The following is a 24,545-nucleotide window of genomic DNA, read 5'->3' as shown; positions in this document are numbered from 1 at the left end:
TTCTCTCTTTCTTATGAAAATATTAAGAAAAAATTAGGAATAGAATTTTACCAAACTGAATCTAGTTATCTAAAAGACAATATATTACAGTAAAGTTTGATAAGGTCCCAAAAAAATCAACTGAAATTTTAGAAGCAGTTGATTTTATTGGATATGACTGGAAAATTTTTAAAAATTAATTTTGAAGAAAGAAAATATTTTTCCAAATATGCTTATATATACATCTATATCATTTATTCAATAAATCTATTTATATTTACATATTTATATTTTTATATTCAGTAAATATAAACTGTAGGTGTAGTAGACATCAGACTCTGTATTCAATGTTAGGCATCTGTTTTGAACAAGATTCATTTCTTGCCCTCAAGTAGCTTGTAGTTTATTGAAAATATAGTTGAGGCCTAGTGATAGTGGTAAGGAAAAAAAAGAAGGAGGAAACAATAAAAAGCATTTTCATTAAAGGGAATAGACAATTCCTAAGCAGGTATTGGTGTGAAATAAAGTTAGAGTGATGAGTAGATCATACAGTTTTGTGTCTTATGTTGTTCTGTGCTGTCATTTCATGTCATGCGATATGATGCGAAATTATATTAAGGAGTAGAGAGACCACTTACTAATGGCAGTACTTGGATTTAAGAGCCTCATCACATTTGTCTGTTAAGAGATAACCTAGCTACAATGTGGCACATGGACTTGAAAACTCAAGTGGGGCTTCAAGAGTATAAAAAAATTATCATAACACTTGTGAAAATTAATCAGAATAAACCAGGGAAATAACTGGAAATTTAAAAGAAGTATGTGGACTGTGAGGGGGAGGAGCAGTAGGAACTCTCATTTATTGCTGGTGGAATTGCAAAATAGTACACCCAGTTTGTAAGACAGTTTGGCAGTTTCTTACAAAACTAAACATACTCTTACACAGGACCTAATAATGATGCTCCTTGGTATTTACCCAAATGTAAAAAACTTACGTCCATACAAAATCCTGCATGTGGATATTTATAGCAGCTTTACTCATAATTGTCAAAATTTGGAATTTTTGGAATTCTAAAATTTTGGAATTTGGAAGCAACAATGATATCCTTCAGGAGGTGAATGAATAAACTATGATACATCCAGACTAAGCAAAAAGTCATGAAAAGACATGGAGGAGCCTTAAATGTATATCACTAAGTGAAAGAAACCAATCTGAAAGGGCTACATACCGTATGATTTCCACTATTTGACATTCCAGAAAAGGCAAAACTATGGACAGTTGCCAGGAGTTAGAGGAGAGAGAAGGATGAATAGGTGGAGCATAGTGGCTTTTGGGGGCAATGAAACTACTCTTTGTAATACTATAATGGTAGATGCATGTCATTCTACCTTTGTCCAAACCCATAGAATGTACTACACCAAGAGTGAACCCTAATGTAAACTATGGACACTGGATGACAATTATTTGTCAATGTAGGTTCATTAAGTGTAACAAATGTACCACTTTGGAGGGATTATTGATAATGTGGGAGGCTGCGCATGTGTGGGGAAAAGAGGTATGTGGGCAATCTTTGTATCTTCCACTTAATTTTGCTGTGAACCTAACACTGCTCTGGAAAAAATAAAGTCTATTTAAATAAAAAAGAAATAATAAATAGATAACTAACAAGGAGTAACTACAGTATAGCACAGGGAACGCTGCTCAGTATTTTGTTAATAACCGAAATGGGAAAAGAATTTGAAAAAGAATAGATACATGTATATGTATAACTGAATCACTTAGCTCTGCACCTGAAACTAACACAACATTGTTAATCAGTTATGCTCTGATATAAAATAAGAATTTAAAAACAAACAAACAAACGAAAAACCTGTGCTCTAAAAAAAAACAAGTTGGGATATTACTTCATGTACTCTTTTTAACAGTTTTCTACAAAATTACTTTTAATGGTTATGTGTGTTTCATTGTTTCTATTTGGCATAATCCACTTTACCTCCATTTCAAAATATTTAGGTTATTTGCAGTTTTTGTGCTGTAATTCTGTATACAACATCTTAGTAGAAACTTTCGAAAACCTTCTCGGGTCGCCCATCCCAGACTATCTCAGTGTGTTCTGGCCTTTTCTGCCTGCTTCTCTCTCTCTTCCAGTACTTCCTTCTTTAACAATAAGACCAGATCAGGCGGACAAGCTATTCTTCAAACAATTTATTAACTATCAGGCAATGAACATGATGGCCTCTGTGAATTCAGGGATCAGAGAGAGACATAGACCCATTTTATTTGCCAGAGATAAATAATTTCAATACATCAGTTAAGTGTTGTGATAATTTTATGTATGTATCAGGTCCGTGGAAACTCAGAAAGAGAGCAGTGGTTGTGAAGGCAGTAGGCAGAGGAGAAAGATCTGGGACTAAGCATTTAATTAAGCTCTCTTAATATGCCGGGTAATATGATAAGCATATTACTAGGCTCTTAGTTTACAACAGGGAGGTACATAAATTATATTTATTTGCATCCACCATATGAGGAAACTGAGCTTAGATAGGTAGATAATTTGCCCATGCTCACTCAAGTAGTAACTGGGAGAATGCCCAGAGTAAACCCAATTAGGTGTATCTGACTACAAAGCCTCAGCTCCATCTGGGACCCCACCCTGCCACACCAAAGGAAAGATTCCAGGAGGAGCTGAATAGAAAGAAGCTAGAATGGCAAGTAGATGTCGTTAGCTATGTGGAGGGGGTGGGGTCATTGTTTGGAGCTTGGGAAGAGGTTTGAAACCAGTGAGGGGAGTCGAAGAGAGGTGATATGAGGCTTAAGCCAACATTAAGAAAAAATTTGTATATAGTAAAATTCACTATTTTGGGATACAGTTCTGTGAATTTAGACAATTTAGAACTTAGAGTCATGTAACCACCACACAATCAAGATACAGAACTAGTCTGTTCCTCCCGCCCCCTGAAATTCCCTCAGGCTTCTCTTTTTTAGTCAACTCCTCCCACCATTCTCCACCTCTGACAACCATGGGTCTGTTCTTCATCCTATAATGTAATATAAATGGAATGTCATATAATGCCATATAGTAAATGGAATCATACAATATGTAGCCTTTTGAGTCTGCCCTCTTCACTTAACATAATGCATTTTTAATTAGGCGGCCATTAATGATGTAAATGTTACTGTATAATTTTGCTGTAGGTTTTTGCTTATTTCAAAATGTGCTTATATCATCCCCAAGTCCAGCTTCATGTAAACAGCATGGTTTTTTTTTTTTTGGCTGAGAAATGATTAATAGTTATAGCTTCAAATATCAAAGAAGCCCAAAATAGATTCCTGATAAGTGCCCAGGAGAAAGTAAAATAGAAAAAAATCAGCTGTCTCTCCCCACACCCTATTATGTCAGCCATCTCCTTGTCTTTTGCATGTAGAAATCTGCATGGAAAGTTTACTACTGAGTGTGACCTTTGCCAGCATGAAAAAAAAAAGGGAACAGCTGTTACCATAAGATGGTGGAAGGAATTAATGTTGTTCCTGGCCAGTTGGCACTGTGTGCCTTTCTGGGACAGTAACAACAGGTGACCAACTTCTGCTTTTTATTTTTGTTATCATATAAATAAATAGGCTAACTTGTTTTTTGTGCAGAAATCTCAGGGTCCATATTAAAATAAACTGCCCACGTAGTTGTCCTGGATTTTTTTAAAAAGCTGTTTAAGTACATACACAAATTTATTTTAAGTGTCTTAATGAACTAAGAAACTCCAAAGTTGAGGATATTATAGGTAATTATTGACAGAAAACCACAAAAAGTAAAAACCTTCTTTGGTAAATGTCACTTATATCTAAACTGCACTTTATCCCTTTTGTTCCAACTTAAACAGAAAACCAACAAGATAACTAAGTACTTTTTATAGTAAAACCATGTCAGCCACAGAGAGGTGGCGACTACAAGCCGGTGACCAGAATGTACGTGTTCCTAAAAGCCGAGGGTGCAGTGTTCTTTGAACTCTTGCCCCTGGATACTTTGAGTGCCATCTCTGTGAATCACACCCAAATATATAGTGCTCTTGACCACTGACCCCTCCCATGTGGCTCCACACTCTTCACCTTCTCCCCCTCTACCTTGCACAAACTCATCTTCTTGAGGTACAGCTTTCATCAAGTCCTTTCTTGCTCAGGAGCCAGTGTTGATTTTTCATTTCTTTTTTTTTTTTTTTTTTTTTTTTTTTTTTGTGGTACGCGGGCCTCTCACTGTTGTGGCCTCTCCCGTTGCGGGGCACAGGCTCCGGACGCGCAGGCTCAGCGGCCATGGCTCACGGGCCCAGCCGCTTCGCGGCATGTGGGATCTTCCCGGACCGGGGCACGAACCCGTATCCCCTGCATCGGCAGGCGGATTCTCAACCACTGCGCCACCAGGGAAGCCCGATTTTTCATTTCTTTTTGAAGCATATCCACATTATTTACCTGGAATTGAAAATCCTTATACTGTAGTTTTGCTTTGCCCATTCATATTTCTCTTATTCCTCATTTCCCTCTACCCTATTATAGTTGGATCATCGTGTTGTTTTTGTTTTTTAAATTGTCTGGCAACAGACTGAGCTCAGGTATCAATCTTTAATTCATTACTATTTGTTTCCCATTGCAGGTATTTTGAATATTTTTTTCTACTCTATTAAAACCTCCAGTTATCTCCTGCTCTCCTCATTTTTTAGCAAATGGTACCATTTTGCACTTCATTTAGAAGGCTTTAGAGTCAGATAAGTGCATGTTTGAATCCTGGATGCATCACTTACTATCAAGGCTGGTAGACAGTATACATCTGAGTCTTCCTTTCCCCTGCCCACAACCCTCCCGTGGACCTCTCCAAGATCCCACAACTAAAAGGTTGAAGCAGAACCCAGCTCCTCCAGCACCAACTGGCATCTGTTCTGAGTGGCCAGTGCTGGTGCAGTACTAGTTGTTAAACATTTTAAATTTCACCCTTATTACATGTATGACTTTAAATTACTTATCTTCTCTGAGTCATCCTCTCATCTTTAATATGGGGATAATAGGGCTTCCCTGGTGGCGCAGTGGTTGAGAATCCGCCTGCCGATGCAGGGGACACGGGTTCGTGCCCCGGTCCGGGAAGATCCCACATGCCGCGGAGCGGCTGGGCCCGTGAGCCATGGCCGCTGAGCCTGCGCGTCCGGCGCCTGTGCTCCGCAACGGGAGAGGCCACAACAGTGAGAGGCCCGCGTATGGCAAAAAAAAAAAAAAAATGGGGATAAGAATACCAAGGTGACTCTTTGTTCATTCATCAAATATTTGTTGAGGGCCTGCCTTGTGCTAAGCACTGTGTTAGGTGCTTGGGGTGTATCAGAGAACAAAACAAACATATTCATGCCTTCTTGGAGCTTGTGTTCTAGTATTCTGAGGATTAAATGAAAACTACTGGTAAATGTTCAGTATGGTGCCAGACCCATAGTGGTACTCACACTGTTTCAGCCCCCTTTCTTCCCTTTTGCCACACTGTTTTCATCAGGGCCAAAGGGCCTGGGGGAGTGTGGGAGGGGGAAAGGGTGAAACCAATACTAATAACTGGATATGGCATCCCCAGAGAGTAACCAGGACCTGACTACATTGCATAGCAATACAAATCAAACAGGAAACACTAAAAAAAACCCAACACTAGCCAACCCTGCTCTTGATGAGTTAATAGTCTTGGTCATCTATGTATGCTTACATTTCCTCTCATCTCCTATGGATCCAGCTCTATCCATTCATCCTCATTCTCAAGTCCTCCTCTCCCACCATCTGCATTTCACCACTTCAGTTCACTATCACATCTTTTGCACCATAGAGAAGACCAAAAAAATCATTAACCTTCTTTTGCCATATTTGTCCTTCAAGGTATAGACCAAGTTCTCCCCCTTCCTTCCTTTTTATCACAGGGCATTTAAAAGTTTCTACCCACTTACTCTCATTCTCTAATTCTTTTCAGTTTTTCTGTTTTCACTCAGAGTACTGCAGTCCTTCTATCAGGATTTATCAGTGACCACTTGTGTGTTCTTTTTCTACTTAGCTTTTTAAGTGGCATCTGCTTAAGACAATCTGAACCCAGAAGGCTCACGGCCTCACTGACCCAGGGTTTGAATCTTAATTCTGCAACCTAAGTTGCCTTGGGTAGGTTTCTTCATCTTCAAAATGATGTAGTAACATTTCCCCTTTAATGTTATTAAAGACCATCTAGCATACTGTCAGGGAGTTAAGTAAAAACTGTTATTGACATTTTTGAAAAGTGCCCCCTCATTTTCCCTGACACTATTCTTTCATGTTCTTTATCCTACTTACCTGGTAGTTCATTGCTTATTAGTTGGCTATGTTGTCTTTCTTTTTTCTTTCTAACATTATGGTTGTTGTCACTTTCTCTGATCTTCATAAAATCTCATGGCTTCAGCTATCCCCTTTATAATTGAAATTTCAGATATTCATCTTTACTCTGCATTCTCTCTTGAGTGTCAGATATGAATGTCTAGCTGTGTGCTAGACACGAAACATTTGTCAAATGATCAGGACTAAGAATCAGGAAGGAGTCTCTGCATTTGATCTGTAGAGGAAACAAGCTATCTTACCTGGCAGACTTATTAGTTTCACTTGTTGGTAAAATTTTGAATGGCTTTATTTACTTTTGGACATCTAATGATCCTTTATAAAGGAGGGGAGGGCTTCCCTGGTGGCACAGTGGTTGGGAGTCCACCTGCCGGTGCAGGGGACACAGGTTCGTGCCCCAGTCCAGAAGGATCACACATGCTGCGGAGTGGCTGGGCCTGTGAGCCATGGCTGCTGGGCCTGCGTGTCCGGAGCCTGTGCTCCACGACGGGAGAGGCCACAGCAATGAGAGGCCTGCGTACCAAAAAAATAAAATAAAATAAAATAAAGGAGGGGAAGAAAACCCTTTATGTTCAGAAATAACATACAACTCCTGTCAATTGTCAGGAAGATTCTTCATGTGATTCTGGAAAGATTTGCAACACCTGTGTCCAAAGAAAGCAAGAAAAATATTGCATGTTTTTCTCTCCAAAATGTATTTTGTTCAAACTGAATTGGACACCAAATAAAGAACATTCCTTAAATTTGGAATGAATAGAATTTTCTAAAAACTGCTCAGGTAACACAAAGTAGTAAAGAGCCAAAAAAAATTTTATTTACTTTTAACCTTGGACTTCTAAAAGGAGAAAATGAAAGGGTTTGTAGAAGCAAATTTCACGAAAGTAACTGTAGACTTACTTGTTAGACCCAAATATACATGTAGAGAAATGAACAAACATGGTTAAATTTATATATGCTGGATTTTTTTTTGGAAGGGAGAATATTTCTTACATATGGGTTTTATCCATTACCTTTTGGTAAAACATCAGCTCCTAGAAGCAGTTCCCTCACTGTTTATTTTTCTTGTAAGTTTGCTGTTTATTTTTCTTGTAAGTTTTGCTGAGGTTTCTTATTTCTCTTCCATAGTTTGCCTCAAAGTGTACTTACACATTAGGATGGCTCAATCAACCCAGGTGCAGTAGATTAAGATATATGCTAGGTCACACAGAGCAACTCCACCTTCACCCCCGGTCTAACCAACAGAAGGAAATCAGCTGTTTGTCTCTACACAGACCAGCTTAAGCTCATAGAATCATGGTTTGAAAAGGGACCTGAGAGGTGTCATTCTTCTTTTTCATTTGTAGCTAAGAAACTGAGACCCTGGTGGTTAGTGTCCATTCCTAAAAGAGAGATGGTATGATATGAAAAGAAGAGGAACTTTTTGTTAAAATCCTGGCTTCCCTCTTTACCAACTGGGTAATACTGGTATCTGCCTTAGTACACACCCAAGAGCTGTGTACTCTTGGGTGAGTTGCTTAACATCTGTGAGTTTCTGATAAAATTAGCTTAGAGATACAGTTAGTGCCGTTTAAAATTTTTAATAATTTGCTGTATTTGTTTTCTTAAACTTGAGCAAGACTGATTATTTTGTTAACCTATAAAAACTCATTTGGTGGGGCTTCCCTGGTGGCACAGTGGTTAAGAATCTGCCTGCCGATGCAGGGGACACGGGTTCGAGCCCTGGTCCAGGAAGATCCCACATGCAGTGGAGCAGCTAAGCCCATGTGCCACAACTACTGAGCCTGCGCTCTAGAGCCCGCGAGCCACAACTACTGAGCCTGCGAGCCACAACTACTGAAGCCCGCGCACCTAGAGCCCGTGCTCCGCAACAAGAGAAGACACTGCAATGAGAAGCCCGTGCACCACAACAAAGAGTAGCCCCTGCTCGCCGCAGCTAGAGAAAAGCCCGCGTGCAGTAATGAAGACCCAATGCAGCCAAAAAAAATAAATAAAATAAATAAATTTATATTGAAAAAACCTCATTTGGTTTTATTGATCTGATTTTTTGACCAATTGATCTGATTTTTCCTTTTTCTATTTCATTAACCTCCTATATTCTTTCACTTTCTCGAGCTTTTAAAAGATAAGTTATTGTGTTGAATGTTTCATTAATTTCTAATGTATAAATTTAAGACTACATTTTCATGTGTAGTATTTTAACTTTATACTTTAAACTTTGATTTGTCATATTTTCATCATATCAAACATTTGTGATTTATATCTTAACTTTTCTATGACTTAGTGACTTGGAAGTTTTCAAACATGCAGATTTAGGGGGATACTCTTTCTTTCCCCTTTGTAGAATTGTTAGAGATAGAATACAGGCAAATATCTGGCAAATAGTAGGTATTCAACAGATATTGTACTTTTCTTTAAAGAAATAAACTTTGACGCTTTAAAAAAAAATTATTTAGTCTATTTATTTTGGCTGCTTTTTTGTTCTTTGTTGTGGTGCACGGGCTTCTCATTGCGGTGGCTTCTCTTGTTGTGGAGCATGGGCTGTAGGCGCGCGGGCTTCAGTAGTTGTGGCTCGCGGGGTTGGTTGCCCTGCGGCATGTGGGATCTTCCTGGACCAGGGCGTGAACCTGTGTCGCCTGCATTGGCAGGCAGATTCTTAACCACTGTGCCACCAGAGAAGCCCAATTTTGACTCTTGAAATTAGAACAGGAAACATAATATTGCAATAAGTATGTAAGTAATACTAAAGTGACTTTAGTTCTTTAATATAGCCAAATAAGGAGACGAAGTATAAAGAGCAAAGAGGGATGATGGAAAGAGGGTAAAATTGGGAGGAGGGGAAGGAGGAGGGAGAATTAAGGGAAGTTGTAGGAATATCAGCTTGAATTAATTCTAGCTTCTTTGAGGTCATATTCTACTGATCATTTAGGTCTGTGGACTTTAGGATGTTAATTATTTTCATTATGTTTCATATATTTTTATAGTAGAAGTGTCCATAGATGACCGTTTTGGGGCGTGTGTGTGTGCGCGCGCACAGGTTGTGAAACTATGTGGCAAAAGTTCATGTGTTTTTGAGGAGAGGGTCCATAGTTTCATTAGAATCTTAAAGGAGTCTGTGAACCCCAAGAAGTTAAGAACTGCTACTTTAGAGGCTTCACTATGTGGGATAACTTGAGAAACCTACCAGGAAAGAATTCTGTTTTTTCCTGTTCTAACAGTAATGACTACTACCCACTTGAGAGAGATTGAGTGTTCCTTATAATTCCTTAGGTTTGAAGCAGATGATGAGGCAATGTACTTAGAACAGAATTTAGCTTTTACTGAAGTGAAACTTAAAACTATATTTTATTTTCTTTTTCTTTTCTTTTTTTTTTTTTTTTTTTTTTGCTGTATGCGGGCCTCTCACTGTTGTGGCCTCTCCCGTGGCGGAGCACAGGCTCCGGACGCGCAGGCTCAGCAGCCACGGCTCACGGGCCCAGCCGATCCGCGGCATGTGGGATCTTCCCTGACCGGGGCACGAACCCGTGTCCCCTGCATCGGCAGGCGGGCTCTCAACCACTGCGCCATCAGGGAAGCCCTCAACGTTAGTTTATTTTTAACCCCCTAAATCTGCATTATCCATTATGAAAGCCTCTAGCCATATGTAGCTATTTAAGATGAAATTAATTAAAGTAAAATTAAAAAATTAGTCCTTCATTCTCACCAGCCACATATCAAGTGATCATTAGTCAAGTGACTCGTGGCTGCTGTATTGGACAGCATGTTGTATTGGTTATTTTTGTCATCACAGAAAATTTCATTAGACAGACACTGCCCCAAATGAAATTGTTTATTTTCTTTCCTCTCTCTTCCATCAGACAAACCGTTTATATAAATATATAATCAATTTTGAGGTTTTGTTTAAATCAAACACTTGAAAGACCCACTAGAGTAATATTCCTTTGCTTATTACATAATTAAAAAGAAAGTGCCACCCTTTTAGAATGATTTGCCTGAGTACCATTATTTTATAAGATTTTTCAAGAAGTGGTGACTAAAATAAGTATATTCATTATGGCTTGTATTTGATTACCTCTGCTAAACTGATGACCTTCTACTAAACTGATGACCCTCTAGATTATTTCTACTGCTTATAAGCATGTTCTGGAAGGGCCTAAAGTGTTGTAACAAAATTTCTAATGTCAAAATACCTTAGACCTTGGAAATTTGTTTTGTACACTTTTTAGGAGATATTAAACTTATAGCTATTGTGATATACCTACTTCATATGTGGTAAATCATCGTAGTTCTTAAAAGTTGCAAGAGAGGAAAACCCCCAAAAGTAATAATTTCGCTGTAGGCCTACTTCTGTGAGAGCCTATCAATCAGGCATAAAAGCCAAAGGATAATTTCTGTTACTTTGTTACTATTACTTTGTTTTTTGTTTTAAACAGAATGGAAAAATAGGCCTTTTCCTTTGCCCTGGTTTCAAACAATCTCTTTACCATAGATGGGACTTTTTCAGTTAAGTTGCATGTATAACAATTTCAGGAAACACAGTGAGAAAGGTTTCATTGTGATAAAGTGTTTTTTTAAAATTCAAAATTAATGATCATGATCTTTTGTTTTATCATGAAATATTCAAACATGGAAGTACATACAGTAGAAAATTAGTTGTCTACCTGATTTGTATTGATACCATCTGGAAATAACTTCCTGAAAGTTGGTTATATATTCTAGGCTTTCCAATGTATATTTAGACATAAATGCAAGTAATTTGTTTTATATAAATGAAACTATACTAAATATAATGTTTTTACAAATTAGTTTGCCTACTAAACAATATATACATATACATATATTTCTATGTATATGATTCATACTCATGCTATTGATTAGGTTTAAAATTTTTTTCCCCAGATTTTATAGTAGGACATCTAAAGCATATATATATGTTTTATATGAAGATAATATACAGTTGTAGTGTATGTGCAGCTGCTTTAGCATGATAGTGACCTGTATGTGCTCAATACATGTTAATTTCCATTCTTCTTTTTGGACATATATGAGAAAGGCCATGGAAGATGGTTAACTGTTTTTTTCACTATAAAGCAAACCTTTCTCTTAATCATATTTGTGTTTTGTGATTCAGGTTTATAAATTACTACAAGAGTAGCAGGGTTGCTATTTAAGAGTCTTGTAAGCTAGGCTGCCCCAACTATTTTAAGTGCTTCTGGTAAGAGCAGATATTTCCTAGTGAGTAAGAGACCACATTATGATTTATCCTTTTAACTGAGAGGGCACAGTATAGTATGTACTGTAAAGTTGTACAGTATGTGAAAACGTTTTACATGGGAATCTTGGAACAAAGTCCTTTGCTAACTTTGAAGATGTATAGAATGGATGCTGAGATTGGGAATTCAACACTTCTTTTATGGAGTAGGATATGTTATTGTGTGCTTTGTGATAAAATTTCAGGTCTGATTGTTTCTGTAGGTTCTAGAGAAGAGATTAGGAAAAGATGGATCTAAGCTGATTGTTTATTATTTGTAAAGTCCTCTTTTGAAGTATTATTGCTTTATACTCCTCATTTCATCTGGAAATCTGATCCTTCTGCTTTCCTGCAGGGAATTTGTGGACCTCTGTTTTGGGTGGATCAGTAAAGAAGATTGAATTGGGGCCCCAACTCCTTTTTTCATTGAGAAAAGAGTAAGGGGTGCTGCTGAGAGAACTTCTTCTGCAATAGCCATGTCTTAAGCTTTGCTTGGAGATAATGCTGGACTGTACAAAAATTGCCTTCAAGATTCCAGGAATTTGTGAATTGTAAATTTCTTTTGCAATTAACGTGGTTGTATCAGTCTTTTTTTTTTTTTTTTTTTTTTTTTCGGTACACGGGCCTCTCACTGTTGTGGCCTCTCCCATTGCTGAGCACAGGCTCTGGCACAGGCTCTGGACGCACAGGCTCAGCGGCCATGGCTCATGGGCCCAGCCGCTCTGCAGCATGTGGGATCTTCCCGGACCACGGTACGAACCCGTGTCCCCTGCATCAGCAGGCAGACTCTCAACCACTGCGCCACCAGGGAAGCCCATGTTTCAGTCTTTTTATCTTTATTTGTTAGCACTTTGTGTTCCCAGTGGAAAACAAGCTTGAGAAATAATTGTTAGAATATAGAATTGGAAATGCTTCCCTAGCATGTTCTTGGACTTAAGATCCTTAACCAGTTTTGTTTGTTTGTTTTTTGTTCTTTTCTTGGTTTATTTGTTTTAGCTTGGGTCTTGTGGAGAGAAAAATAAAAACTTTTCAGGACCTAGGTTCATAGTTATACAAAATTATTATTATGTGCCTCAGAGGCTTTTGCATGCTTGTTTATTCATTGGTTCATTTATTCATTCAACATATATTCCTTGAAGTGCTTACTAAAGGCAGGATTGTGGAGGGAAGTCTATCAGTAATCTATTCAGGGTAAAGGACAAATGGAAAATGTATTTTGTAGAGAGTCCAAAGGCTGAAGATAGGGGTGGTGTGTGAGTGTGTGTGTGTATGTATTTAAGAGAGAGATAGACACACATCCATATATACATATACAGAGACATGGTCCATAGTTCTGTGGGAAAAATCTCCTAAACAGTTTTTAGAACTGTCTCTTCTTCTTATTCCCACTGTTATTTCTTTATTTCAAGCTCTCAACATCTCTCATATACACTAGTATCTCTTGCCTCTGGACTTTCCCTCTATTCTAACTTCACACTTCTTTTTCGTTTATACAATTTTTCCCAGAGTCTTGTCCTCCACTAAGGCACAGATTGGGTTGTGTGTCTCCTGTTATCCACAGAATAGAGTCCAAACTTCTTAATATATAGTCTGAATATCGATTCTGTAAATAGTCCCTTTATTAAACTCTCCTGAGTTATCTACATTTAGTTACTAGACTCTATTTCATGCTGAGACCCTGACTGGTCTTACCTTCTGCCTCCCAGTTCTAGATAGCTTTTTCCCTGTGTGGACCTGCTCTCATCATTGTCTACCTTGTCCTCAGTACTAGGAGGCTCACTTTGCTCTTTGGTTTCTAGATGGGTTTGAAGAATGGGAAGCACTGGAAGGAGAGTGGGGTTTCTTCTCCTGGAGTCCTCCTGCCAACTCCTGTCATGTTGGCTCTCCCAGAGGTCATAGCTCTTTGAACCTTTTAGGTCTAGGGGTGGTTGCAGCTTCAGAAGGTTGTACTATCTCTTAACTTTGCCCTCATCATACCTTGTAAATAGTCCCTTAGTAAGCTCTTCTTAAGTTCCCCAGTTTGAGGGTGCTGTTTCCTGCTGGGATCCTGACTGCTACATTGTCTAAGTCATCTAAGCTTCAGTTCTGTTTGCAGTTATAGCTGTGTTATTTTCCAGTAGTGCTTATCTCTCTCTTATTAAAAATTTTGTGGTGAGGTCTTTTTCATTCCTTTCCTTTTTTAGTGTTTTTAGTCCTTCCCTTTTTTTTTTCTTTTTCCTTTCCTGGCACTGTGGCTGCCGTGTCATAGGAATTGAAATGTCTGAGTGAATAATGAGAGGAGATTTTCAAGAAGATGGACACTTGAATTTCCTGTGGTATAGCATAATATTTATTTAGATGTCTGAAATTGAGAAAATAGGGAAAGGTGTAGTGGGTACTGAAGTCAGTATAGTTACTTTAATAATGTCTAGATTTATATTCATTCTTTTCAAAACGTAAACTTAGGACTTGTTTTTCTTCACCTTTGCTTCTACATATTAGAAATTAACATTGGTTCTCTTTAAAATGCATTTTAGATTTATTCCATTGGAATATTTTGTAACAACCTGTCTTTAAGGAAGTATGTACTATATATAAAATGGGAGATACTTCAATTATTAATTGGAGAAGAATATAGGAAATAAATATATATATATGTATCTATCTCCAAGTATTCATTTATCTACCTTCCTCAATATAACTTAGAGAAGATGCGCTAAGAGCAGACATACAGTAGCTAACAAATGTATTTATTAGCAGTATTGAACTTTTAAAAGTGACTTCTCTTAAGGGAATTTCAATTAAGAGAAAAATACTCTAGAATTATGATTAGTGTCAAAAATAGTTTCTATATCCTTTATATATTAAGGTAAGAATATACATATATGTGTCCTATGAAAGAGTTTGTTTTGAGAAGAATCTTCCTATAATACTAACTTTGACACAGAACTCTCTATTACTACCCTAAAAAATTACCACTGAAAATAATTTCTGTGTAGATAGAGAATATTTCATTGCTTTTTAGAGTAGAGGTGTCTGTTTATTCTGGGGGGATGGCTATGCCTCTGTGTGTGTGTGTGTGTGTGTGTGTCTGTCTGTCTGTCTGTCTGTCTGTTTTAGTCTGCTTGGGCTGCCATAACAAAATACCAAAAACTAGGTGACTTAACAACAGAAATTTGTTTTCTCAGAGTTCTAGAGGCTGGGATTCTGAGATCAGGGTGCCAGCATGGCCAGGTTCTTTTGAGGGCTCTCTTCCTGGCTTGCAGATGGCCACGTTCTTGTTGTATCCTCACATGGCCTTTCCTTGGTTGCGTGCGTGTGGAAAGAGATCTCTTTCTCTTCCTTTTCTCATAAGGCCACCGATCTTATTGAATTGGGACCCTACCTTTATGACCTCATTTAGCTTAATTACCTCCTAAAAGTCCTATCTCTAATTATAGTAAAATTGGGGGTTAGAACTTCAACGTAAGAATTTGGGGGGACAGACACAATTCAGTCCATAGTAGTGTGCATGTGTATGTGTGCATGTGTATATATAAATCATATGAGTAATAGAGGAAATCATTGTGATATATTTAACTTGAAGAAAGAGATTCATGCTTAGACAATGACAACCCAATATTGAAGCTCATTATTGAAGTTTCTTCATAAAGATGTGGTGTTAGTGGAGGTGGTGTAAGATATTCTCTCACAGAGTATATATGACACCTTTTTTCCTCAGACCTCATTGTCTTTACTCTGTTCTCACTCTTCTTGATGTCTTAGTGTTGACATCCTACATTTAACCTATTACAGACTTGATACTCTAAGCTACTTTCATTGGCTTTTTGTATAACAACATTGTCTTACTTCTCTATTGATCATTCTTGTGTTTAAAGAATGGTCAATATGTTCTGCTGAATGAGAGAGACACAGCCCCTACTCTCTAGAGCATGTAATCATCTCCTCTCCCTCTCTCTCCTGCAATCTCTTTTCATGATTTCACTATGGATATTAGTCCTTACCTGACTTTTTTTTTTTTTGGCGGTGGCCTCTCACTGTTGTGGCCTCTCCCGTTGCGGAGTACAGGCTCCGGATGCGCAGGCTCAGTGACCATGGCTCACGGGCCTAGCCGCTCTGCGGCATGTGGGATCTTCCCGGACCGGGGCACGAACCCGTGTCCCCTGCATCAGCAGGCGGACTCTCAACCACAGCACCACCAGGGAAGACCTACCTGATTGTTTTTATTGATCTCTGTTAGTCTTGACTTCAGGCTTTCTCTGAGACTGTTTTATTTGCCTGGCTTGTTACCACCTCCAGTGCCAACAATCTGCAAATCTGTCTCTACTTCTGATCTTCATCTTGCATTATATTCCTTTCTCCATTCAGTGAATTTTTACTGAGAGCCAACTGTGTGCCTGGTCCGAAGGATACAAGAATGATATAGTCTTTGTCCTCAAGTTGCTGACAAAATGCAAAAAGCAGTTTAAAATACTATGTAATGGATGTGTGTCCAAGGTGCCATGGGGCAGATAAGTAGGGAGTGCCTTACTCATCAGGGAAAGGGAAACAAGGGGACAGGTATCCGCAGCAGAAGGCTGAACATATATGTAGGTACCTAAGGTTTTGAAAACATAGTATGTTCAGGCAACAGCAAATGGTTCAGTGTGATCGGAGCATGGGGAAGAGTGAAAGATGAGGCTGAGCATTTAAGGTGTCAGATTACCCCAAAGGCAATATTTTCAATACTCAACTAATTTTCTGTCATCATAAACCAGCTGCCCGTCCCAACTTCACATTTTTGTCAATGGGACCATCATTCTCCCTATTCCCAAAGCCTGAAGTGTCATCTTCAGGTCTGCCTCAACAATTGTGACCAGTTCTCAAATTGAGTCCTTTCCATATTCAAATCACTCTTTCATGTGTCCTTTTCTATTTTCCCTGTCAACATACTACTTAACACTTAATTAGTAGATTATTTCAAAGCTGTGTTAAATGCTCCCCTTTCTAATTTTTTTTTAAAGTTAATTTTTAAAACCTCTTATTTTACTCTGTTACTAACCCTGAGCAAAAGAGGACCGTGATATTTTATTTATTCCTACAGGATAAGTCCTTTCTTAGGCCAGTATTGTAAAAACATAATTCTTTTTGTTAAACCCCCAAATCTCAGGTTCTCTTCCTCGCATTAAAAACCACACAGTTGGGCTTCCCTGGTGGCGCAGTGGTTGAGAATCCGCCTGCCGATGCAGGGGACACGGGTTCGTGCCCCGGTCCGGGAAGATCCCACATGCCGCGGAGCGGCTGGGCCCGTGAGCCATGGCCGCTGAGCCTGCGTGTCCGGAGCCTGTGCTCCGCAACGGGAGAGGCCACAACAGTGAGAGGCCCGCGTACCGCAAAAAAAACCCCACAAAAAAACCCCCACACAATTGTGGAATTAAGAGTAATCTGCAGAAAAGAAGATTTTGTTTCATTAACGTTGAGTTTTTATTATGAACATAACATGTATTTTATACTGAACAAGCTTTTTCAGAGGACAGGTACCCCTCACCCAAATCATCTTCCTTGTCACAATTCTGTTAATTTAGTGAATCACTTGCCTCCATGGGAGACATCATATATACACGGACTCTAGGAACAGATAGCCTGTGTTGTAATCCTGGTTCCACTACTTACTAGTTCCAGCAGGGTTCCTCATTTCTTAAAGCCTCATAATAATTTTATGTCAAAAAAGGGGGAAGTGATGTTACCTACTTCACAAGGTTGAGGTAAGGATTGAGTTAATCTGTGTAGCCTAGTGCTTGGCATATGTGAGCACGCAGTACATGTTCGCTGTAAAATGTTATGTACCTTGAAAACTTCTTGCTCATTCTCTCTGTACTCTTGTTGGTGTGACCTCATGCTGCTCTTGCATCCCTCTACCACTAAATGCTCTCCTGAGGCCCTCCCTATTGCCTATGATTTACCTGCTGCTTCAAGTTCAGCTCAGTTGCCTGTTCTTTAATAGTCTTTTTTAAAAAATTAATTAATGTATTTATTTATTTTTGGCTATGTTGGGTCTTTCTTGCTGCACGCGGGCTTTCTGTAGCTGTGGAGGGCAGGGGCTACTCTTCGTTGTGGTGCGCAGGCTTCTCATTGTGGTGGCTTCTCTTGTTGTAGAAACAGGCTCTAGGCACGTGGGCTTCAGTAGTTGTGGCATGTGGGCTCAGTAGTTGTGGTTCGCAGGCTCAGTAGTTGTGGCTCGTGGGCTCTAGAGCGCAGGCTCATTAGTTGTGGTGCATGGGCTTAGCTGCTCTGCAGCATGTGGGATCTTCCTGGACCAGGGCTCAAACCCGTGCTTTGGCAGGCAGATTCTTAACAACTGCGCCACCAGGGAAGCCCTAATAGTCTTTTCTAACTACTCCAGTTCACATTGACCTCTGAATTCCTATAGGGCCTTTTATATCATTTTAGAAATTAGTCATATTTTCTCTTTTATGGTATTCCTTTTAACATTTACATACAGTAAGATGTACATTTTTTTTGGTACAGTTCTGTGAGTTTTGACAAATACTTAGAGTTGTGGAATTACCATCACAATCAAGATATAGAACAATTTCATCATCCCTCAAAAATCTGTCTTAGTATTATTACTTTTAAAACTGCTTCCTGAGTATGCCTTCTGTTGCTACATGTACAATTTAGCCTCTTGAACCGAGTGCTCGTTGTACACTAATTGTCTCCTCTATGTATGGCATACTCTAGTATCAAGGATATAGTAAGTAGATGCTTGACTGTTTGAATGTATAAAACAAAGCCTAAAAGTGTGGTAAATTTAAACATACTAAGAAATTACTAATTTATTTAACTTCTCTTTGGTCTTTCATTTTATTTGGGTGAAAAATTTCAAATGAACATTATTCCTGTATAACTTGTTAAAGTGATTTTGGAGCCTTGCCAGGGCTAATAAAAACCATTTTTAATTTGTCTTTGGAAAACAAAGGGCTTGTTTCTGTTCTTATTATCAAATATACTTACAGTTTCTATTTTTCTAACCCTATTAATTCAAATTTTAATAGGAAACAAAATTTTGTATCTTTTCCCTCCTTGACTGCATTTGGCTGTTATGATGTATTATTGATTATTAAATGTATTTACTGAGTTTTGCTTTTTTTCTTAAACATATTTAATGTATTGAGCAATTCAGTTAAAAATGAATTATATACAACATGTAAAATACAAAACTTTCCTGCTTTCTCAACTTTATTTTTTCATGGGCTAATGTTGCTGTCTTCCCTTGGGGTTTCCTTTATTGATTGTCCCTAAAATCAGAGGTCAATGCAAGTAAGAGAATTTAAACTTGATAAAGGCAGGGCTGATGTGGACAAGCTAATGATGCATGGTTTCCTCAGTCTTTACTCTTGGATGTAATGGAATAGTGATCTTTTTTCAGAAAGGGCAAAATACGGTTAAGAGTTGCATCCCATTCAGTAGACTTTACTTCCTAATGAAGTGAATTGAATTTAACCATGTGTATCTTTTTTTCCCTTCCCTAACAGCTTCCATGCCTATGGCTGTTCTAAATTTGGGCCAAATATATCCATTTCAGAGAGGCTTTTTCTGTAAAGACAACAGCATCCAGTATCCGTACCATGACAGTACCGTCACAACCACTGTCCTCAACACAGTGGGGCTTGGTTTACCCATTTCCTGTGTAAGTAAATGAATAAGTAGGTAGTGATGGGTTTGTTGTGCTGGAGGTTTTATGAAGTGATCGAATTGGGGTGGGGGTAAATCCATAGTACTGTCGTCACCAGTGTTGGTGTGGTAAATGATTGCTTAAAGAATATAGCCACTGCTTCAGTCCAGGGCAGTGTTTCTCCAGTTAAAGGGAGATATTGCCCCAAATAACTTGATGTCATCATAAAGAATTATAGAATGATTATTTTAGAATGAAGAGTTCATTTAAGTCATTTTGGATCAACACTTTTCAGTAGACAAGTGAAGAAACTTAGGCCCAGATACTTGCTCAAGCCCAGTAAGCTATTTTATGGCAGAGCTGAAACTAAGATTATGCTTGTTTTATCATGTTAAATGGAAATTGAGGCCACAAAAAAGGAGGTAGATTTATTTGTTAAATTTGAGAATACAGCTCATCAGAAAGAATGTAAATACATATGCAAAAGAAGATCCTCAGAATATATCAAAACTATATCACTGTTTTTTAAGTTGTACTATTCATCAGTTTGTAGGTTAATATTGGGTTTCATTACTTTAAATAACTGGACACTTTGCTTCTAGGTTAAATTTCACAAACTAGCTTAAGGTTGGCACTTGGGATATTGTGCTTACTTTCTCTATCCTTTGTTCGGATTCCTGCACCTTGCCCTGTGTCTCTCTGTGTGAGTTGGAAATGGATGAGAAGAAGCAGAATACAGATTTACCTCCTTGAGTGTCTTGGGAGTCCAGCAGATCATGCCATCCTTCTCTTTCGACAGCCTGTCTCTCATCAGTTGCCTTCCCCAGATAGTTGACTTACATTTTTTTTTTTTTTTACTGTTTTAGCAAACTGATACCTTATTTCCACAGTAGGACAGACTGGCTTTTCTTTCCCTATTTTGTCCCCAAATTGGCTAAGAATAATAGCCTTGTTCTTTGGTTTTTCAGTTCATATCTGAGTTCAGTTCATATTTGCCTTTTTTGGCTAGCAAATTATTTTTTTATTTTTTGGTGATGTCTTTAGCACAGTATTCTGAAGGTGAAGGGGACTTGGATTTAGTTATGTTTCAAGATATATTAAATATTTCCACATGCAGTCTATACATCCTAATTTGATTAAAGCCACTTTTATAGGAGTAAAATGGAAGGAAAATTTGGGGTCAGTTTAAGGAAATTTTACTTTTTTCCTAAGAAGTAAACTCCGTGATAACTGGTAACCTCTATTTTAGCCACCAGGCTTATGAAACAATGTGCAGGAAAGCATATAGATAGATGGAAGAACATTTATGTAAACATATCTTTTTTTTTTTTTTTTTTGTGGTACGCGGGCCTCTCACTGTTGTGGCCTCTCCCATTGCGGAGCACAGGCTCCGGACGCACAGCCTCAGCGGCCATGGCTCACGGGCCCAGCCGCTCTGCGGCATGTGGGATCTTCCCGGACCGGGGCACAAATCCGTGTCCCCTGCATCGGCAGGCGGATTCTCAACCATTGAGCCACCAGGGAAGCCCTAAACATATCTTAATGTGCAAAAAAACCTTTACTCTAAGTTCATTAAAAATGTGTTATTTGAAATCCTATTATGTCTCCATTGTATGAAGTGTTTGCCTATTAAAATTCTCTTACTCTAGGATGTGGATTACTCCCATTTTTGATTGGGGATTTTAGCGACATCATTCTTGGTGATTATTGTAAAAAACACAGAAATGTTAGTAGCCTTTTAAACCAAAATTTAGAGTAATGGACTTTGGATTATCCTTTTCAACTGTTGTGGTGTGTGTAAATGCAACAAAAAAACCCCCAGGATTTTGTATTTCAGCACAAGTATTTTTCTAGCGTTGATTATTATGTAGATTATTGCTGCAAGTATTATTAGTGTGCTGTATTAGTTAGATAATATTCACAGTTTTAAAGGATAAAAGACAACCTGGAAGAAATATTTTCCCCAATTTTTTGTATTCTAATTGCTTTCAGATTGCTTTTTTAAAATCACTTTTACTCCCTTTATTAATGTCTGAGGAAAAAGACAGGATAAGTTTTGGGGATTGAATTATTATATAATACTGCATCTCTAAAGTTTGAGATTTGGCAATATTAGGGAAGATGAGGGAGATCATTTACTGTGGATATATGGATTTTCTCAAGTTCTTTGTTTTTGGCATGTAGTTTGAAAAATCAAATTTCTTTAGGTGACTGTCCCAAAGGAGGTAAATGAGGCCCAGTTTTTAAAAAAAATTTTGAGTAGCTACTTAAATGGTAATAAAAAATTGCTATGAAGAGAAAAAATGGATGGGTTAGTAATGTGTTTATTTTTATAAGCTGTAAAGTAATATATAAGTAAAGTGTTATATATGGCAAAAGTGGCCATAAGAGCCCTCCTGACCTGTAGGAGGACATTGGTGTTTGTTGGGTTTTATGGCATGACAAGTCTCTCATGCCACCCTTTCCTGTACTAGTCCAGAAAGCTGGTATCAAAATGGCCTATTGCCCACACTTGAATATTTTAACTCCTTTGTTTCCATGTTGACGTAAGTGCTGTGCTGCCTTTTCCCAGTTTCCCCCCAATTGGACAAGGCAATAAGCTTTGCTAGGGTAAGAATGGTCTGTTTTGCTCCACTTGTATCCTTAGTGTCAAGCACATTGCTTGGTATATAATAGGTGTTTAATAAATATAGATAGAAAAATTTAATGAAAAAATACTAAATGTGAAATGGAATAAGATTGTCACTTATGTTTAATAATAATTACTACCATGAAAATTCAGCTTAATTCTTTGGAAATATATTGTATTTCCAAGTCATCTCTTAATATCAGATACCTCATTAAAATAGCTTTTCAGGAAAAAAAAAAAAGGAACACTATCATACATATCATATCATATATCCTGATTAGAGATATCTTAAAATATGGAGAAACGTCTACTGGAATGAAAGAAATATGGTATTATGGAGCTTAATTTCTTAGGTTGGAAAAAAGTTTTATTTCCTTGTTTGCTTATTCCGATGTGGAGCTGTATTTTTTTGTCTACGTTTTTGTGGAAAGTACTGCTTCAGTCAGTTCATATGAGCATTTATTCCAGCACCCTTTTTTTATATAATTGTCACAAAATGAAGTAGTACCAGATGCATCCCTAAGTAATTTGTTATAATCACAAACATTTTCTTTGTTTAAAACTGCTTTTTATACTACCATTGGAAGAGGTAATGTATAGATTTGGTATATTAAGTATTTGTCGTACATCCATTTTACAGAACGCTTGAAAATATTTTGATAAGTTTTAATATATTGGATGAATCTAAAGGAAAGAAAAGTTATATAAATATTGAGTATATACTGCCAATAATGAAAACTAAATCTCAGTTTCACATTAGCCAAGCTTACTGAATTCCACTGCTGGTTTCCTAAATGCTGTGGCTTTTTAAAGGATTCATAGGAAAAAATTTCTGCTCATAAAATCTTCTTTTTTAAAATATAAATTTATTTATGGCTGCGTTGGGTCTGTTGTGTGTAGGCTTTTCTAGTTGCAGCGAGCGGGAGCTACTCTTCATTGCAGTATGCACGCTTCTCATTGTGGTGGCTTCTCTTGTTCCGGAGCTCGGGCCCTAGGCGAGTGGGCTTCAGTAGTTGCGGTGCATGGGCTCAGTAGTTGTGGCTTGTGGGCTCTAGAGCGCAGGCTCAGTAGTTGTGGCGCATGGGCTTAGTTGCTTCGTGGCATGTGGGATCTTCTTGGACCAGGGCTCGAACCTGTATCCCCTGCATTGGCAGGAGGATTCTTAACTACTGCGCCACCAGGGAAGTCCCCAAATCTTCTTTTTAAAAGTAGTTTCAGGGAATGTTATGGAATGCCTTTGCTAAGGTTAAGTGGTCAAGAGCTGTTGCTTCACACACTGAGTACATCTCTATTAAATTACTAGACATTGTCTTTTAACTTTTCTACTGATGTATCTTGACAAATCTGCAGGATTTAAGTGGGTTAAATGTTATTCCTGGATGGGAATTCTGATTTTTGAGAAGCCCTAAAATCCCTTTCTACTAAGTGAGCTTCATCAGTGAATTATATGTGATAAGAAGATAATTGAGGGCTTCCCTGGTGGTGCAGCGGTTAAAAATCTGCCTGCCAATGCAGGGGACACGGGGTCAGTCCCTGGCCTGGGAAGATCCCACATGGTGCGGAGCAACTAGGCCCGTGTGCCACAACTACTGAGCCTGCACTCTAGAGCCTGCGAGCCGCAACTTCTGAGCCCATGTGCCACAACTCCTGAGCCCATGTGCCACAACTCCTGAAGCCTGCAGGTTTAGAGCCCGTGCTCTGCAACAAGAGAAGCCACAACAACGAGAAGCCCACGCACCACAACAAAGAGTAGCCCCCACTCGCCACAACTAGGGAAAACCCGCACACAGCAACGAAGACCTAATACAGCCAAAAATAAAAACAAATAAATTTATTTTAAAAAAAGAAGATAATTGAAATTAAAATGTTCATTTTGCCTCCCACCAGGAATTAAGTCCTTTTACAGAGCATCTAAACTTGCACTCAGAGTTACATCCCTACCCCTGCCACTTTTTCAAGCAGAAGTGACATAATTTTTTAATTTGTTAAATACTGAACTGGCAAAATGACCAAACAAAAATATTTTTGATGGATGTAATGAGGTTAATATGCAGTTATGTTAAAATATATGAAAAAGGTCAAATTTATCTTTTCATTAATTCCTTTTTATAAAATAGGCCAAATACATATATATATATTTTAAAATAAACCTTTCATCTCTGAATACATGAAAATTCTAGCATGGTAATATCTGTGTTTTTCTGTTATGGACCAAAGAGTTTGAAGGCAGAGTATCTCAGTATAACTTATTTTGGGAATGTCATCTGTCATACTTTAGGTAAAAGTGAAGTGAAATTTGTGTTAATATTTCATAAGTTTATTTTCCTCTTTCATAAATACTATTTTGAAAACTCTAGCTGGGGGTATTATTATATATTCTACTTTTTTAGGTCCTAATAAATTCATTGAACTTGTGACATTGTTTCCTTGAACATTTTTGTAATTAAAAATAAATTTGCAGCTTGGATTTGGCAGTGAGTTTTTAGATAACAATGCCAAAAGCATGGTCCATGAGAGAAATAATTAATAGGTTGTACTTAATTAAAATTAAAAACTTCTGCTCTGTGTAAAGCTACACACTGGGGGAAAATATTTATAAAACACATATCTGATAAAGGACTTGTGTCCAAAATATACAAAGAACTCTTAAAACACAACAAAAAACAAACAGCCCAATCAAAAAGTGGCA

At 38.1% G+C, this 24,545-nt stretch overlaps 1 protein-coding gene across 2 annotated transcripts in view; it reads left to right on the top strand.

Annotated features, from left to right (window-relative positions):
* The window catches only part of PLPP1 (phospholipid phosphatase 1), a 112,292-nt gene that overhangs the window by 17,397 nt on the left and 70,350 nt on the right, over positions 1–24,545 (top strand). Inside the window, exon 2 of one of the 2 annotated variants that reach the window (XM_059061139.2) lies at positions 19,088–19,242. The exons of the other annotated variant lie outside the window; for it this stretch is intronic. Within the exon in view, the coding sequence (XP_058917122.1) occupies positions 19,088–19,242 (155 nt within the window). The remainder of the gene's footprint in view (positions 1–19,087; positions 19,243–24,545) is intronic. 2 annotated transcript variants of the gene reach the window in all.

The sequence above is a fragment of the Kogia breviceps genome, chromosome 4, assembly GCF_026419965.1.
Source record: "Kogia breviceps isolate mKogBre1 chromosome 4, mKogBre1 haplotype 1, whole genome shotgun sequence".
In the NCBI taxonomy this organism is placed as follows: Eukaryota; Metazoa; Chordata; class Mammalia; order Artiodactyla; family Physeteridae; genus Kogia; species Kogia breviceps.
Note: the sequence above shows the minus strand (reverse complement) of the source record. Positions and strands in the feature narration are given on the sequence as shown.